This window comes from Puma concolor, chromosome C2, assembly GCF_028749965.1.
Source record: "Puma concolor isolate L17-30 chromosome C2, mPumCon1.1.hap2, whole genome shotgun sequence".
Lineage (NCBI taxonomy): Eukaryota > Metazoa > Chordata > Mammalia > Carnivora > Felidae > Puma > Puma concolor.
The window spans coordinates 88,374,913-88,392,696 of record NC_141675.1 but is presented as its reverse complement, the minus strand read 5'-3'; the positions used below and the strand labels follow the sequence as shown (position 1 = coordinate 88,392,696).

The following is a 17,784-nucleotide window of genomic DNA, read 5'->3' as shown; positions in this document are numbered from 1 at the left end:
GCAGCTGGGTGGCTTGGTTGGTTGAGTGTCTGACTCTTTTTTTTTTTTTTTTTTTCTTAATGCTTATTTATTTTTGAGTGAGAGTGAGAGAGAACACATGCACTAGTGAGGGAAGGCCAGAGAGAGACACACACACACACACAGAATCTGAAGCAGGGTCCAGGTTCCGAGCTGTCAGCACAGAGTCCCACACGGGGCTCGAACCCATGAACTGTGAGATCATGACCTGAGCCGAAGTCAGACGCTTAACCAACTAAGCCACCCAGGCGCCCTTCAGTGACACTAGCTTTAAAACAAATAAATCTTTCAAGTGTTTATTTTATACTAAAGTGTCCAATTTTGCAAAATGAAGTGTTTTTATACTTTTGGAAAAATTAATTTTCAAAAAAAAAATCAAAGAGAAAACAAAACAAAAAAACCATGGAGACAAATGAAAATGGAAACACAATTTTTCCAAAATCTTCACGACACAGCAAAAGCAGTTCTAGGAGGGAAGTTATAGGAATAGAGAACTACCTCAAAAAACAAGAGAGATCTCAATCTAACCTTACATCTAAAGGAGCTAAGAAAAAGAACAAACAAAGCCCAAAGTTAGTAGAAGGAGGGAAATAATAAAGATTGGAATGAAAATAAATGAAATAGAGACTAAAAAAGGAATAAAAAAGATCAATGAAACCAAGAGGGTGTTCTTTGAAACAATAAACAAAATTGATAAACCTTTAGCCAGACTCATCAGAAAAAAAAAAAAAAGAGCGAGAGAGAGAGGGAGGACTCAAATAAGAAATTCAGAAATGAAAGAGGGGAAATAACCAATACTATGAAAAATTACATGCCAGGGGCTCCTGCCTGGCTCTGTCAGTAGAGCATGCAACTCTTGATCTTGGGGTCATGAGTTCAAGCCCCACATTGGGCGTAGAGCTTACTTTAAAAAAAAAAAATTATGGGGCACTTGGGTCGCTCAGTCAGTTAAGTGTCCCAGTCTTGATTTCGGCTCAGGTCATGATCCCGGGGTTGTGCTTTTTTTTTTCTCTCTCTCTTTCTCTCTCTCTCCCTCTCTCCCTTCCTTCCCCCTCCCCTGCTCACACACTCTTTCTCTCTCTAAAAAACTTTTTTTACACACCACAAATTGGACAACATAGAAGAAATGGATAAATTCCTAGAAACATACAATCTTCCCAAACTGAACCAGGAAGAAATAGAAAATTTGAACACACAGATGACTAATACCAAAAATGAACTGGTAATCAAAACACTCCCAACAAACAAAAGTCCAGGACTCGACGATTTCACAGATGAATTGTACTGTGAATTGTACAGTACAATTGTACTGTAACATTTAAAAAAGAGTTAATACCTATTCTTCTCAAACTATTCCAAAAAAAAGAGGAGGAAGGAAAACTTCCAAATTCATTCTACAAGGCCAGCATTATCCTGATACCAAAACTCAAAATGGATGAAAGATCTAAATGTTTAAGACCTGAAACTATAAAACTCCTAAAAGAAAACACACAGTATTCTCTTGGACATTTAGTCTTAGCAACATATTTATGGATGTCTCTTCAGACAAGGGAAATAAAAGCAAAAATAAATTACTGGGACTATACTAAAATAAAAAGCTTTTGTACAGCAAAAGAAACCATCAACAAAACAAAAAGGCAACGTACTGAATGGAAGGTATTCACAAATGATACATCTGATAAGGAGTTAATATAAAAAATATTTAAAGAGCTTATATAATTCAACACCAAAAAAACCTAAACAAAACCAAATAACCTGATTAAAAATGGGCAGAGGACCTGAATAAATATTTTTTTTCCAAAGAAGACATACAGATGGCCAACAGACACATGAGAAGATACTTAACATCACTAATCATTAGAGAAATGCAAATCAAAACCACAATACGATCATCACCTTATACCAGCTAGAACAGCTAGTATCAAAAATAAAACAAACAAACAAAAACAAGAAATAAGTGTTGGCAAGGATATGGATAAAAGGGTACCCCTCATGCGCTCTTGGTAGGAATGTATATTGGTACACCACTATGGGGAACAGTATGGAGGTCCCTCAAAAAATAAAAATAGAAATACCAGACAACCCAGTAATTCTGCTACTGGGTATTTACTCAAAGAATATGAAAACACTAATTCAAAAAGATATATGCAACCCTACATTCACTGCAGCATTATTTACAATAGCCAAGATATGGGAGCAACCTAAGTGTCCTTCAATAAATTAATGGACAGAGAAGGTAAGATATGTATGTATACACACACACACATACACACACACACACACATTATATATATAAATTACTCAGCTATAAAAAAGAATGAGATCTTATAATTTGCTACAATACGAATGGACCTAGAGAATATTGTGCTAAGTATAATAGGTCACTCAAAGAAAGACAAATACCATATGATTTTACTTATATGTGAAATCTAAAAAACAAAATGAACAAACAAAACCAGAGGGGAGGGGAATGGGTTGGGCAAGACAAGTGAAGGAAATTAAGAGGTACAAACTTCCAGTTATAAAATAAATAAGTCATTGTGGGGAGCACCTGGGTGGCTCAGTTGGTTAAGCATCTGACTTCAGCTCAGGTCATGATCTTGCAGTTCACATGTTCAGGCCCCATATTGGGCTCTGTGCTGACAGCTTAGAGCCTGGAGCCTGCTTCAGATTCTGTGTCTCCCTCTCTCTGCCCCTCTCCTCTCAACGCTCTCTCTCTTTCTCTCTCAAAAATAAATAAACATTTGGGGCACCTGGATGGCTCAGTTGGTTGAGCGTCCGACTTCGACTCAGGTCATGATCTCTCAGTCTATGAGTTCAAGCCCCGCGTGGGGCTCTGTGCTAACAGCCAGAGCTTGGAGCCTGCTTTGGATTCTGTGTCTCCCTCTCTCTCTCTCTGCCCCTCCCCCACTCATGCTTTGTCTCTCTGTCAAAAATAAACATTTAAAAAAATTAAAAAAATAATAAATAAGCATTTAATAAATAAATAAATAGGTCACAGGGATGAAAATGATAGCAGGAGGAATATGGTCAATAGTACTGTAATAATTTTACATGGTGATAGATGGTGACTACACTTATCATTGTGAGCAGTGAATAATATATAGAATTGTTGATCACTATGGTGTACACCTGAAACTAACACAACATATGTCAGCTAACATTTCAATTAAAAACTGGTTTTCTTTAATTGAATAAAAACTTTGGCTTACCTAACAAAAACATCTTTAGGATGTGAAAAATTCCTATTTTCCTAAATGACTTTTTTTTTAACAAAATAATTTATTAATTTTTTTCCTAAGAGACTAAATTCAGTACAATATTTGTTTTCATAACACCCAACATGTCTTATGTCAAACTTAACCACGTTCTATGCAGTGACTATGGTGGGGTGATCTATTTTGACTGCCCTCGATGTAATTCACTTGGGTAGTTCTAAAGCATATCAGTGATCAAAATGTTTCTCCCTACAGTTACTACTGCATTCTCAATCAGTTTCTTCCACACATCATCTAAAGAAAATTTATGGATGGAACTAAAGGGTATTATGCTAAGCAAAATTAGTCAGAGAAAGACAAATATCATATGACTTCACCCATATGTGGAATTTAAGATACAAAACAGATGAACACAAGGGAAGGGAAGTAAAAATAACATAAAAACAAGGAGGGGGACAAAACATAAGAGACTCTTAAATACAGAGAAGAAACTGAGGGTTGCTGGAGGGATTGTGGGTAGGGGATGGGCTAAATGGGTAAGAGACATTAAGGAAGACACCTGTGGGGATGAGCACTGGGTGTTATACATAGGGGATAAATCACTGGCATCTACTCCTGAAATCATTATTGCAGTATATGCTAACTAACCTGTATGTAAATTTATAAATAAATAAATTAAAATTTACAAAAGAAATTTTTTAAAAAAAGACTCAATGGAAATTTCAGGACTTTAGGGGGACCTCTTCTGATCATTCTCAATTAGGATTAGGGAACCCTTTTCTGTGTCCTGTGTGATTTGGGGTTTTCACTGAACATGAGCGCCATGAAGTTGACTGTCTTGCTTACTGTAACATTCCTGGTGCCTAAAACTTCTAAATTCTCAAAAATATCTATTTACTTAATGGGGGAAAGAAAGAAAGAAAGAAAGAAAGAAAGAAAGAAAGAAAGAAAGAAAGAAAGAAAGAAAGAAAGAAAGAAAGAAAGAAAGAAAGAAAGAAAGAAAGAAAGAAAGAAAGAAAGAAAGAAAGAAAGAAAGAAAGAAAGAAAGAAAGAAAGAAAGAAAGAAAGAAAGAAAGAAAGAAAGAAAGAAAGAAAGAAAGAAAGAAAGAAAGAAAGAAAGAAAGAAAGAAAGAAAGAAAGAAAGAAAGAAAGAAAGAAAGAAAGAAAGAAAGAAAGAAAGAAAGAAAGAAAGAAAGAAAGAAAGAAAGAAAGAAAGAAAGAAAGAAAGAAAGAAAGAAAGAAAGAAAGAAAGAAAGAAAGAAAGAAAGAAAGAAAGAAAGAAAGAAAGAAAGAAAGAAAGAAAGAAAGAAAGAAAGAAAGAAAGAAAGAAAGAAAGAAATTTGTGTGGTATGATTGCATTGTTTAATATCAGGATTTCTAAAACTAGGAAAACACCAACATTTAAAACATCAGTGTTTCTAGTCAAGGATAGCTCAATTAAATTTCATCAGTACATTATATTAAAGTTTAACTCATACTAGAAATGTTAAAACCTAAGATCTACTAAGTCACTTAATACCAACATTTCATACTAATGAATAAATTATTCAGGTTTCATACAAAGATATTAAGTGATGAGAAACAGAAAATGCCAAGCTTTCAAGAGCTCTTTTAAAAAAATAAACAGAAGCTAACTAATGAACACAACTACACAAAATATACACTAACCAACTGCAAACTGAAGATTAGGGGCACCTGGGTGGCTCAGTTGGTTAAGCATCTGACTCTTGATTGTGGCTCAGGTCAAGGTCTCACAGTTGTGAGATCTTCTTGAGATTCTCTCTCTCTCTTTCTGTCCCTCCCCATCTTGTGTTCGCTCTCTCTCTCTCAAATTAAAAAATAAACATTTAAATTAAAGATTAACTTAAAAATACATTTTAGAACTTCACGATACCCTCATAAAATGCAGTAAAGTAAGGGTCCTAAATGAATTTTAAAGTAGCAAAGTCTAAGGAAGAATTTCTCAAGTGGTAGCTCTTAGGTCACCTGCATCTAGAACAATCAGGGTGCTTGTTAAAAATGCAGCTTAAAGAACTCCCACCCCAGATCTCCTGAATCAAACTCTTTCTAGAGTCTGGACACAGAAATGTACATTCCTTAAAGTGCCACAGATGATTTTACCCACACTCAAGGTTGAGAATAGGCTACAGTTTGTCACCTGATAATAAATGGCCAGAAATCACAATGTTACTAAGTCATAAAAAGCATCACATACTTACGAGGCTAAGATTCCCCTCAGACAACTGAGACTTGCATAATTATCAAAGTTATAATTATTGAATATATATGGAAAGCCTACTTCACTGTAAGGAGTTTAAAATTTCTTTTATTAGCAAATCAAGATCCTACTTTGATATTCTGCACAGACCTAGAAATTCTCACTGCTACAACTGGGTTATATTTCAAGGGACTGAATTTTAGCACATGTAACAACTCTCTTATCCTCTATGACACCAATTAAAGACAGTCTGAACACCTGACTTTTTGACATCAAAGGGAAGCATATTCACTGGTATTATCCTTGAGAATTTTTTGTTTGTTTGTTTTTGTTTTGAGAGAGAGAGAGAGAGAGAACACATGTGCATAAGCCAGGGAGGGGCAGTGCGGGGGGGGGGGGGGGTGGAGAGAGAATCTCAAGGAGGCTCCACATACAGTGTGGAGCCCGACTTGGGACTCAATCTTAAAACCGTGATGTCATGACCTGAGCCAAAATCAAGAGTGGGACACAACCAACTGTGTCACCCAGGCAACCTGTGAATGTTCTGATGATTGAATTCTACTATACCCTTGAAGACCCAAGGGTGTCCATTAAACCCAGTAACACAGAAGTCACCTGTCATTTTCAAAGCTAAGAAAGTGAATAAACTCTAAATTATTCCTGTTTTCACCTTCTTTTTCACTCACTTATTAATCCATTCATCCAACCATCCACTCAATACATTCTCAAAGGGCATTTGGTATTGTACTAGGTGTTATACAATAAAGAGTAAGACACAACTGTCTATGGTAAGCCAGTTCCTAAAATGGTCTCCCTCCCCAAGATTTCCCACCCAAATCCCTGGGACTATAAATATGAAATATACTCTATGTTCCATATGTAGCAGAACAGATTTTGCAGATATAATTAAGCTTACTAGTCAAATGACTGAATTAAACTAAAAAGAGATAATTTGGCTGGACTCAGTCTCATCACATGAGCCCTCTGGCTGGTAGCCGAAGTCAGTGATTCTAAGCATGATAACTGGACACACCATTGCTGGCTTGAAGAGGTGGAGAGGGCCACTATAAGGAATGCAGGTAGCCTCCAAGACCCCAGAGTGACCTGAAAGCAACAACCAGCAAGAAAACAGAGACCTCAGTTTTATAACTATGAGGACCTGAATTCCTATGATCCTGGACCAAGTCTCCAGATAAGAGTTCAGCCTGACCAACACATTGATTTTGGCATTGTGAGACCCTAAATAGATAAATCAGCTGAGTCTAGTCTTCTGACCTACAGAACTGGAGGATAATAAATGGGTGTGGTTTTATGCCAATATATCCTGGTGTACAGATACACAAGTTTCTTTGGGCTATACATCTCAGGGTCTGGAATGTCTGGGTCAAAGAGTATGTGTATTTTTAATTTTCCTAAGTATTTTTCAAAGTCAATGCACGAATTAACATTCCCATCAGCAATGTATGCACGTCCTCAGTGCTCTTTTTTCCAGTACTTGGTATCATCAGTTTGAGTAGTACCTCAGTTTGGCTTTATTTTCCATTCCTTCGATTACTAGTAAGGTTGAGCACTTTTTCACATTATTGGTCATTTGAAATTCCTCTATAGAAAAGTACCAGTTTAGTTTTCTGTTTTCTATTGGGTTGTCTTCTTGTTTGTAGAAATCCTATACATTTTCTAGGTAATATTTGCTTGGTGTATTTGTTAGAAATCTTTTCTTACTCTGTGGCTTATCTTTTCACTTTATGATGTGCAGATCATCTTTTAAAACCGGTTTTTAATGGAAAAAAAGTCTATTACCTAGTGTTTGCAAGAAATCAGTTTAATAAACCATGGGGTTTATTAACCAGGGGTTAAAATCCTTGGTTTAAGACTTCAAATAATAAAACTCAAAATATTTAGAAGAACAAGGAAGAAAGTTCAAAGTGAATAAGGAAATACCTTAAATTTTTAGGTTTTAGGACTAGTTTATGATTCTAAAATTAGTAACACTGCATTGGATATTGCTGGCTACTTCAGGAACTCAAAATAATGTTCCTTTGTGTGAATTACCATATTTGTTTCTAAGTTTAAGTGGAGTAACTATTTCGTAAGTAAACTGAAAAAAAAATAATGAATATGTATACTACTACTCAAAAGTCCTATTTCATGTTATCATATTTCATAACATTAACCAGTCAGCCCCCAAATACAACTACAGTAAAAAGAAATGAGCCCTACAAAATCCTTGACCCCAACACTGCTGCCATTCTTCTAAGTCCCAACATTGATTTTGTGGTGATCTAGAAGTTGTCTTCTCACCCTGCCTAAAGGGACCATCATACAACTGACCCTTACTATTAAAAAAAAATGCCAGTACAGTTGAGACTAGATTCCCCCCCTGAAACAAATTATTTCAGATGCCTTTATACCCAACAGCCATGATTTCCCCCATGGTCTCTGCCTCTGCATAAAAAGTATGTGTGCAGGTGTTTATGCGTGTGTGTATGTGTTGATAACAGAAATCTTTTACCTCAGTCTTCCCTATTGAATTGGTACAATATAAGAATTGTGCTGTTCCTCAGGCAGAAGAGAAAGGAAGAAGCATGTGGTGAAAATATATTAGAGCTATTGGCTTTCTCATTTCAAACGGAGATAAAGTTATAAGAGGGATATAACGTTATTTCCTGAGAAGTGTTCTTAATATCCCATTCATTCAATATGCATATTTCCACAGAAACTTTGTTACATACAGTAGCAGCATATGCAATATTAATATCCATACTTCTGACTAGGATATGTATTGGCCATAGGTTGGGGGGATTACAGAAAAACAACAGAATAAACATTACAGAAACTTATTTGGTTTGGTTTTCCCTAATGGTTGGTAATTTGAAGCCACAGATTTGTTATTAAAACAAGCATGAAAATATAGAGTGGAATTCTTAAGAAAATTCCAAGACTTCTTTATATGTGGGAGACTGCAGCTGTTAGATATAAAGAGGTTGAAATGTGAGTTAAGCCAACTTTCATGTTTAAGGAAAAAATATGAGGCCTTTGTGTTTTGTCTATAAACCTGGCCAGGCTGCGTTCAATACGTAACACTATTTCTATGAGGAACTGCTTTTGAAATGTTGTTTGTAAATTGTTTAAGTTTTTAAAATTGCATACAATTTGTTAGAACAATTCCACTTCTAGGAATTAACCCAAAAGAAATAATAAGAGATGTAAGCAAAGAATTATATTAAAAAACATTCATAGTGTTACTTATAATAATAAAAAATTTGAAATGGTCTAAATGCCCAATACAAGGGATCTGCCTAAGTACATACTCTGCAGTTATTAAATTCTATTACAAGAAAATGTTAACAGACATAACACAATATTTCTAATATGCTATAAGATGGAAAAAGCAAACTACAAAAAGCTGATACTGTGTTTTTCAATGTGTATGTACATACATTAAAAAAAACAACTGGAAGAACATGTAAAAATGTTCACAGTGATTTGTCCATACAGTAGAACCATTTCCTTCTTTCCTTTGTGTACTGTTTTTCCAGACTTTCTATAGTAAACATGTATTACTATTACAATTATAAAAGAGTTCAAATTAAATATACAGGGGTTAAATACAAGTACAAAGAGCTTCCAATTCTTTGTTATCAACTGGTTCTATGACACAAAGTAGAAACAGAAAAAGTAAATCTTTTTTCCCTGAATTTATATACCTCTTCTTCTTGTAGAAAAAACTACATTCCTCAAGCTGCACTGAATACAGAATGAAGAGATATAATCTGTCACCTATCAGAATGACACAGATCAAAATGAATGAGAAGATCAGTGGGTGCAAAGACAACTCATATGCACTGATGATACAAATCTAAACTGAACAATCCTTCTGGAAGGGCAATTTTACAATGTGTATAAAAACCCCTAAATTGTGCATACTTTTTAGCCAATCAATTCTATGTCTAGTAATTTATCCTGAGGAAATAATTGGATAAGTTTGCAAATACACACATACAAAGTTATCCTCAGCAATACCATACGTAATAGTGAAAGTTGAAAACAATCCAAATGCGCATCAAGAGGGTAGATTAGGGGCACCTGGGTGGCTCGGTTGAGCATCTGACTTCGGCTCAGGTCATGATTTCATGGTCTGTGAGTTCGAGCCCCGTGTTGGGCTCTGTGCTGACAGCTCAGAGCCTGGAGCCTGCTTCCTATTCTGTGTTTCCCCCTCTCCCTGCCCCTCCCCTACTCATGCTCTGTCTCTCTCTCTCTCTGTCAAAAATAAATAAACATTAAGAAAAAATAAAAAAAACTAAAAAATTATGCTACAGATCTCTAGTTTCTGGTATTGCATTTCATGTAGTGAAAAAAAATTAGATGATAAAACAGTCTTTTATGATCTCATTTTTATATATTAAAGAGTAGGAGGGGTGCTTGGGTGGGTCAGGCAGTTAAGTGTCCAATTCTTGGTTTCCACTCAGGTCATGGTTTGTGAGTTCAAGCTCGGCACCGGACTTCAATGCTGACAGTGTGGAGCCTGCTTCAGATTCTCTCTTTCCCTCTCTCTCTGCCCCTCCCTTGCTCACTCTGTCTCTCTCTCTCTCTCTCAAAATAAATAAATAAACTTAAGAGAAAAAAAAAAGTAAGAATGTGTACATTTGTGAAGAAAATGTTTGAAAGAGTTTCAACCAGTGTTTACCACTAAATTTACCTCTGGTAAGTGGAACCATGAATGATCTTTAATGTCTTCTTTAAAACTTTTCCTACCACAATGAACATATGTAACTGTTAATATCAGAAGAAATGATTTTTAAAGTATACTAAACTGAACCTGTCTCATTAATCAAATAAAATTAGTTTTATTCTTTTCTACTCTTTCCTCATTTCTGAGGCTCGTAGAATATTCTTCCTGATTTGAACACATTGAATGCTTCAGGGGATGGCAAATGTGTCAAATATATATTAATGCCTCTATTAACAAAGATGACATGCTTAAAAATGTCATCCTTTGTTAACAAGATTTTATTTCTAAAAGAAAAAATTAATATATTCCCCCACCCACCCCTGAGATGGTCCCAAGGTTCATGTCATTATGATCGGACCCCATTTGCTGCCACCTCCTACCTTTGCCTCTGCCTTCTCACCATTATTGCACAGTGTCTTCAGCTCTAGACACCATGGTGGCTTACTGTCTTGGATACAGAAAAACCTTGCCAAGAGAGATATGTTTTAGAAAATAAATAACAGAAAACAAATTTCAGTTCTAGTCAAAACAGTATGCCCCAGCATCACTGTCGAATACAACCTTCTGCAATGACAGAAAGGCTCTACTGTCTGTGCTGACCAATATGACAGGGAGTAGATCTAATGTGTGATGTGTCCAATAGGACACATGGGGCTACTGAGTACCTGAAATGTGGTGTGACTGAGGAAACAAATTTTTAAATTTTAACTTATTTTAAATAACCACCTACAGCTAATAGCTACCATATTAGAGAGCACTACTCTATAAAAATTCACAGTACATATACTGTGGTTGATACAAAATACATGTATGAATCCAAGAGCTATATGATTTCTACTTAAGACCCGGAACTGCAGTGCATATTTCCAAACCTAATGAAACTAATTTTACAGATTGCTACTATAGACTGCTTCCTTGAAAAATTAAATTGCCTTTTAGCAATCCTCATTCTTCTTTATCTAGGAAAGAAGGATCCTCTCATTGAAAGTCTCAATTCTTGTGGCTTTAGTAACACTGCATTATCTTAGCTCACCTACTACATCTCAAATTTGTTTTCTGTTTGGGTGTAATTTTAGTCTCTCCCTCCTGCCTTCTACTATAGTCTTTTCCCCAAAGCTTTAGTTTGTTTTCTGCCTTTTATTCAGAAGAGATTTCTCACAGCTACAACTATGACCCCTATTTGCCTTCTGTGAAACAGCACCATCTCACTACTTAACCTTAAACACATCATTTAATCTCTGAGACTGCTTCTTGTTTGTAACATAACTTAGATGGTTATTATGGTTCCTTCAGCTTTAGGAGTTTGTGAATTCTAGTAAAGGCCTAGTTGTGGAACTGGACTTTCTCTCAGGCTGATTCTGCCTCTTGCCTTTTTAAATGCTAGTGTATCCCATGGTTGTCAGCAACCAGCTTTTTCGCTCTCCATATTCTTTCACCAAGAATCTCATAAACTCTTCATTATGACTCTCTCAAATGTATGGGGTGCCAGGAACTTTACAGAGGTGCCTGGCTGGCTCAGTCAGGAGAACATGCAACTTCTGACCTTGGGGTTATAAGCTGGAGTCCCACGTTGGGTGCAGAGTTTACTTAGGATTAAAAAAAAAAAAGCTCCAGATTTACTTTTTAAAAAATGTTTACTTATTATTTTGAGAGAGAAAGAGAGAGAGAGAGAGCACATGTGTGTGCATGGGGAAAGGGCAGAGAGAGAGAGAGAGAGAGAGAGAGAGAGAGAGAGAGAATCCCAAGCAGGCTCCACACTGTCAGCACAGATGCAGGGCTCGATCTCATGAATCATGAGATCATGACCTAAGGAGAAATCAAAAGTTGGACGCTTAACCAACTGAGCCACCTAGGCGCCCTCATACTTACATTTCTATTCATTGCACAGGGCTAACTACATGTGCTACAACCCCTTTAAAAGTATCAAGCAAAATGGGGCGCCTGGGTGGCACAGTCGGTTAAGCATCCGACTTCAGCCAGGTCACGATCTCGCGGTCCTTGAGTTCGAGCCCCGCGTCGGGCTCTGGGCTGATGGCTCGGAGCCTGGAGCCTGTCTCCCTCTGTCTCTGCCCCTCCCCCGTTCATGCTCTGTCTCTCTCTGTCCCAAAAATAAATAAAAAACGTTGAAAAAAAAATTAAAAAGTATCAAGCAAATCAACGAAATTATACATAGCAAACTTCTCTGTCAGTATGGCTTACTGATCAAAACCACAAGTTTTAGGATCAGATGTGTCTGAATTTGAATCCCAATGTCACTTACTCTGTGTAACCTTGATCAAATCAATTTCAAGTTTCGATTTTTCATGTGTAAAATGGGATTAAAATATACTTACAACTCATATTGTTGTTGTATGTGCATGTTTTATATATGCAGCTCAGAACAATACCTGAAATATGCTAACAGTTCAATAAATGTTACCTATTATTATTATCAATAGCATCACTATCTTCCTAATCCTCCAGATTTAACCACTCAGTCATCTTTGATGCCTTCTGTCCTTTTTTAAAAAATATATTCAATAAAAAAAAATATATATATATATATTCAGTCAGCATTTGTACATTTTCATTTTCCAATATGATATCTATTTTTCATTCCTTCAGAGATTTAGATTATTATTGTAGTCATCCAACTGGATTACTAGCTTTTTTAAATTCTTACAGGGTAAAGCCTCTTATTTTTGTTTCCTCTATATTATAGTTAGTATAATGCCTTATACATAAAAGTTTTGCTATTAGTAGACAAGTCAAATAATCTTCACATTTATTTATTTCTCCATTAGATCCCTTGAATTCTTTGAGGACAGAAAGTATGCTGGTCCTTTCTGTATATCTGCACTTATCAAATTCCTTAGCAAATGTTTGTTGAACAAATGAGAACGAATGTTGATTAGTCTCCCTGTCTCAAACTCAATTAACCTATCCTCAATCTAGCTTCCACATATGCAAAAGATAGCTCAGATATTCTCTAATCCAACCATTTATTCTGACCAAACTGGCCTGACCACATTATCACAAGCAGTCCCACTGTATTAGTCAGGACTCTAGATTTTGTAACAAAAAATTCTGCTCAAATCAAGCAGAAAGGGGAATTTATTAACTTGCTGTCCAAGGACAGCACTATCTTAAGGCCTGGCTATTGAACCAAAGGTTCAAACATTGTCATCAGAACTTGGTCTCACTCTTTCCATCTTTTGGCTCTGCCTTCCAATTATTAGTAAGCTCTAGGCTCACATTCTATTTTCTCAGCAATCCCCAGGGTCCAAATCATGCCTCTTTCTCAATAGTTCCAATAAAAAATTCAGAATTAACAGTCATGTGTGCTCACCGGAAAATGTGCCCATCTCTGAGCAATCACTGTGACCAGAAGGATATTGACTGGCTAGGTCTGGCGTCAGTCACATGCACACCCTTGTGTTGGGCTGGGATAGCCATGAAACTGAGAGGAGTGATTTCCTAGGAAAATTGGATTACTGTAAATCAGATGAAAGGGTAATGCATAATGGACTGGCAAAATTAACTGATGTGCCATATACTCTAGGAATTTTTGCATGTTGTCCACCACTGCCTGGAATTGGTTTTCCTTCTCATTTTTGCCTACCCAAATCCTTTCCAACGTTTCTGCCCCAAGAAGTCTTCTGTGATTTCCTTCTAAAATTTTCATTGTCCACTGGATCAAATTACCTATTCCCTAAATAAATATTTCCCTTTTCCTAAAAATCTACCTTTTAAAACAAATAAGAGTGAAAAGCCTCAAGAAAATGTTCCTAATTAATTCTAATCATGTCAAATTATACGTAGTATGGGAAATATATGCTGTTTCTTAGAATATAAACTCTTGAAGGACAGCAGCTCTACCAGATACAGTCCATATACATTATGAGAGAACAGGCTATATGGCAACTTTGACACACACACACACACACACACACACACACACACACATAAGGTATTCAAATAATTTTCCTGGCTTTAAATCTTAAAGAGTCTTAACAAAACATTTTAGTTAACATAGGTTGTGTCTAAATCCATTAAGCTATAGGTACGCTATGGGTTTGGAGTTATCTCAAACTAGGCTCAAATCCTGGCTAACACTACCTTCCCTGGCCTTTAGCTACAGGTCTTTGAGCAAATTATCTAGTATCTCCAAATCTTGATTTCACTATCTGCAAACACAGGAATAGTAATATCTATCTGTACATAGGAAGGCTGTGACGTATAGCACAGAGAAAAGAGTTCCATGGACCTGGGCTGAAATTCTACCACCAATATTAATTACAGGACTTTCTCTGAGTGATTCCTCATCTGTAAATTCTGAGTGCTTCTTCACATGTAAAGTGGGGATAATAATGCTTAGTCCATTGGTTGGTTGTTTTGAGCATTTAACAAGGCAATGTATTTTAAAACACCTAACAATGAATAGCAAACAGTGTATACTCAATAAATGATCATATCAGCATTAAATTATCTGTTTAAAATAACTCAGGTGCCTTGGTGGCTCAGTCAGAAGAGCAAAAGAGTGTGTGACTCTTGATCTCGAGGTTGTGAGTTTGAGCCCCACGTTGGGTGTAGAGATTATCCAAAAACAAAATCTTTAGGGGTGCCTCAGTGGCTCAGTTGGTTGAGTGTCTGACTCTTGATTTCAGCTCCGGTCAGGATCTCACAGTTTGTGGGATCGAGCCCAGCTTTGGGCTCTGCACTGACAGTACAGAGCCTGCTTGGAATTCTCTCTGTCCCTCTCCTCTCTCTGTCCCTCCCCTCTTTCTCTCTCAAAATTAATAAACATTAAAAAAAAAAAAAAAAGAAATAAAATCTTTAAAAAATAAAATAATTCAGAGCACAGTAAGGGAAAAATTTATTGGGATTGGTTCTTTTTCTTCATAAATGCCTTTGGGTTTTCTTTGTCAGTTAATAAAATATTTCTTAAAAGCAAAACATGTTGGTCCTAGAACTATTTAAAAGCAGGTAAGATAACGAATGAAATAAACTCCTGTAATCAACTTGTTCTTTAGCTTCGCGTTTAATGGAGTAAATATTTCTTAAAAGCAAAACATGTTGGTCCTAGAACTATTTAAAAGCAGGTAAGATAACGAATGAAATAAACTCCTGTAATCAACTTGTTCTTTAGCTTCGCGTTTAATGGAGTAATACTGAAACGACTGACACCAATATAAAACTGCCACATTACCCATCTCTGAAACAATCATATGCCATACGGCCATCTCCTGAACAGAATCAGGTAATCTGGGTTATGAACGACAATTCTGGATGTTGTCTATCAGAACATAAGCAAAAGGGAAGTGGCTGTTCATATTTACCTTAGCAAGAAAGTTTAATTTTAATAACATTCACTAAAAATACAAAATATCTTCAGTACAACTGTTTCCAAAAGAGATTAAATAATTAGACATTTAATTTCTTCCATTTTACACTAGAGTGAAAGTTTCTCTGGAAAGAAGTTTCTTAACGTAGTTTAACAGTTCTGTTTATTTTTCTAACATGAGTGAATCATATGTAATACCCATCAATCTTTAATGAGTGCACATAGAAGATTTTCAAATCGAAGATTTTAAAATAAGATAAAATGGAATAAATATAAGACAAAGTACTACATATTCTTTCATTGCCAAAAAAAACACTATATCAAAATAAAATACCTAACTACATCATACTACACGAACCTGTTTGGGGTTTTTTTTCCTCCTTTGTGTAAAATATGAATAGGCTCAGTTTTTAATCTACTCCCTAAGGAAGCTATATTTTAAACACAAGAAAAGCATATTATGTTAAGCGCCTCGGTCACCAAACATTGTTCTCTACAACTGAGAAAACCAAATAATATCCAATTGCTTATTACCTTTCCTGTGTTCAAAAATATGTATAAAGCGAAGTAATGTTCATTTTTGAAAAGCGGTAAGTACAGATGGGGTAGGCTATCTATGTATCTTTTCTTCCCTCAACTTTTCAGGGAGGGCGTGAGAAAAGTAATGGGAGTCTGAAGGTTGGCTCTAGTAAGCCAAATAGATAAAGGTACAGAAAGAAAAGTTACAGCCTTAGGGCTCACATTAAAAACAACTCTTGAAGAAACGTCAGTGCTCACATCAATGCTTCCCCAACAACGCAGTGGCCCATGCTCTGAACATATTAAGAGAACGTTTACAATCCCAAATCTTAGCAAAGTCACTTTGGCATCCCAAATCCGAAAGGGCCTGCAGAAACCGGGGCGGGGCAAGGGTCTACTTCAGCGGCATTAAGTTAATTTTCTAGCAGAGTAAAACACTCTGTGTCTATCGCTACAGTCTCCTTCCCCGAGAGATGCTGCAGTCTGCCGCCTCGCCCCTGGCTCGGGGTCTGGCCCGCAGGCCGGGGCCGGGGCGGGGGTGGGGGGTGGGGGTGCTGGGTGGGTCGGGCAGTCGGCTTCTCCCCGTTAGTCCGGTCCCAACCAGGCGCTATGGGACCGGTGGCTGTAACTAGCCCCGAGTCCTCCCACCGGATGGAGCGGCCTCCCGCCGCGTCCCGCGCCCATGGTCAGCAGGGATGCCCCGTGCCCCACTCACCCGCCCGGGTGGTGTCCGTCAGGTCATGGTTGGCCGCTCCCCGGGGAAACTCCCTCAGTTTCCGGCCGCTCAGGCTCAGCACCCCGGTCACAGCCGCCTCCTCTAGCGCTCGATCGAGGGAGCGGCTCCACGAACCCGGGCCAGGACCAGTACCTGCTCCGGAGCTTGGGCCGCAGTTAACACCGGAGAGGTTACCTCCCGACGCTACAGGGCCAGAGTACTCTGCAGCCGTGGCCACAGCGACCAAGCCCGCGGCCGCCATTTCCCAGCCGACAACTCTCCGGCCCACGGCTCAGCGCATGCGCTGCCAGAACTGATGGGTGGGCGGGGAAAGGGGCAAACAGACCCCGGACGGTTGTCTTGACGCGCAGGGCTGCAGTGGCCCTCCGCACATCCAGGCTCTTGCCTCCGCCTGCATCGAGGTTTTGAAGGGAAATCAAAAAGGAACTCACAATCTTGGAGCACCCCCTCCTCTGGCTCCCAGTACCATTTTCAAAAATGCCCCTACGAAAATATCTTTCAGTGTTCCCCACAAAAACTTCCGTGCCTTCCTCCCTCAATACTGAAGGATTCGATTAAGCATTGAATTAAGGTTTACCATTCTTGCTACCAGGAACCTAGGCAGTGAGAAGAGGGGACCCTGGGATACGACGTAAAACGTTTCCCCAACTCTGTCATTCTATACAGCAAGTGATCTAGATGGAGACGTGCTGTTAACTGTTATTTTTGGAAAGGAAAATAAATGCCAACCTGGCCCCCAAATTCCATAATCTTCATTGAAAGGGTATATAAATGTTTAGGGCCATCCTTTTATAAAATAGCTCTGAACAAAAATAAAACACATTTTAAATAGTATTTGTCCTTTAGGCAAGATTTTATTGTTGAACAAATCAGGATGAACGGCATTAAAGTCTAAATTTTTTGTCTAGAACCAAAAGTGAGGGGAAAAAAATGATCTGACCATAATCTAAATGTGAGAATTAGAGGTAGAATGGAAGAAATGATAAAACCCAAAATCATTATTGAAAAACTGGAAACTAT

The 17,784-nt window shown here is 37.5% G+C and overlaps 1 protein-coding gene across 10 annotated transcripts in view; it reads right to left on the bottom strand.

The window, feature by feature from the left end:
• LRCH3 (leucine rich repeats and calponin homology domain containing 3) overlaps positions 1 to 17,046 on the bottom strand; it is a 125,497-nt gene extending 108,451 nt beyond the window's left edge. For 9 of the 10 annotated variants that reach the window (XM_086675155.1, XM_086675146.1, XM_086675149.1 and 6 more), the window contains exon 1: positions 16,744 to 17,045. In XM_086675155.1, the coding sequence (XP_086531281.1) occupies positions 16,744 to 17,005 (262 nt within the window). In that variant the 5' untranslated portion in view covers positions 17,006 to 17,045. Of the gene's footprint in view, positions 1 to 16,743 lie in introns of all 10 variants that reach the window. The other variant, XM_086675147.1, reaches the window with a different exon arrangement.
• Positions 17,047 to 17,784: the final 738 nt, after the last annotated feature.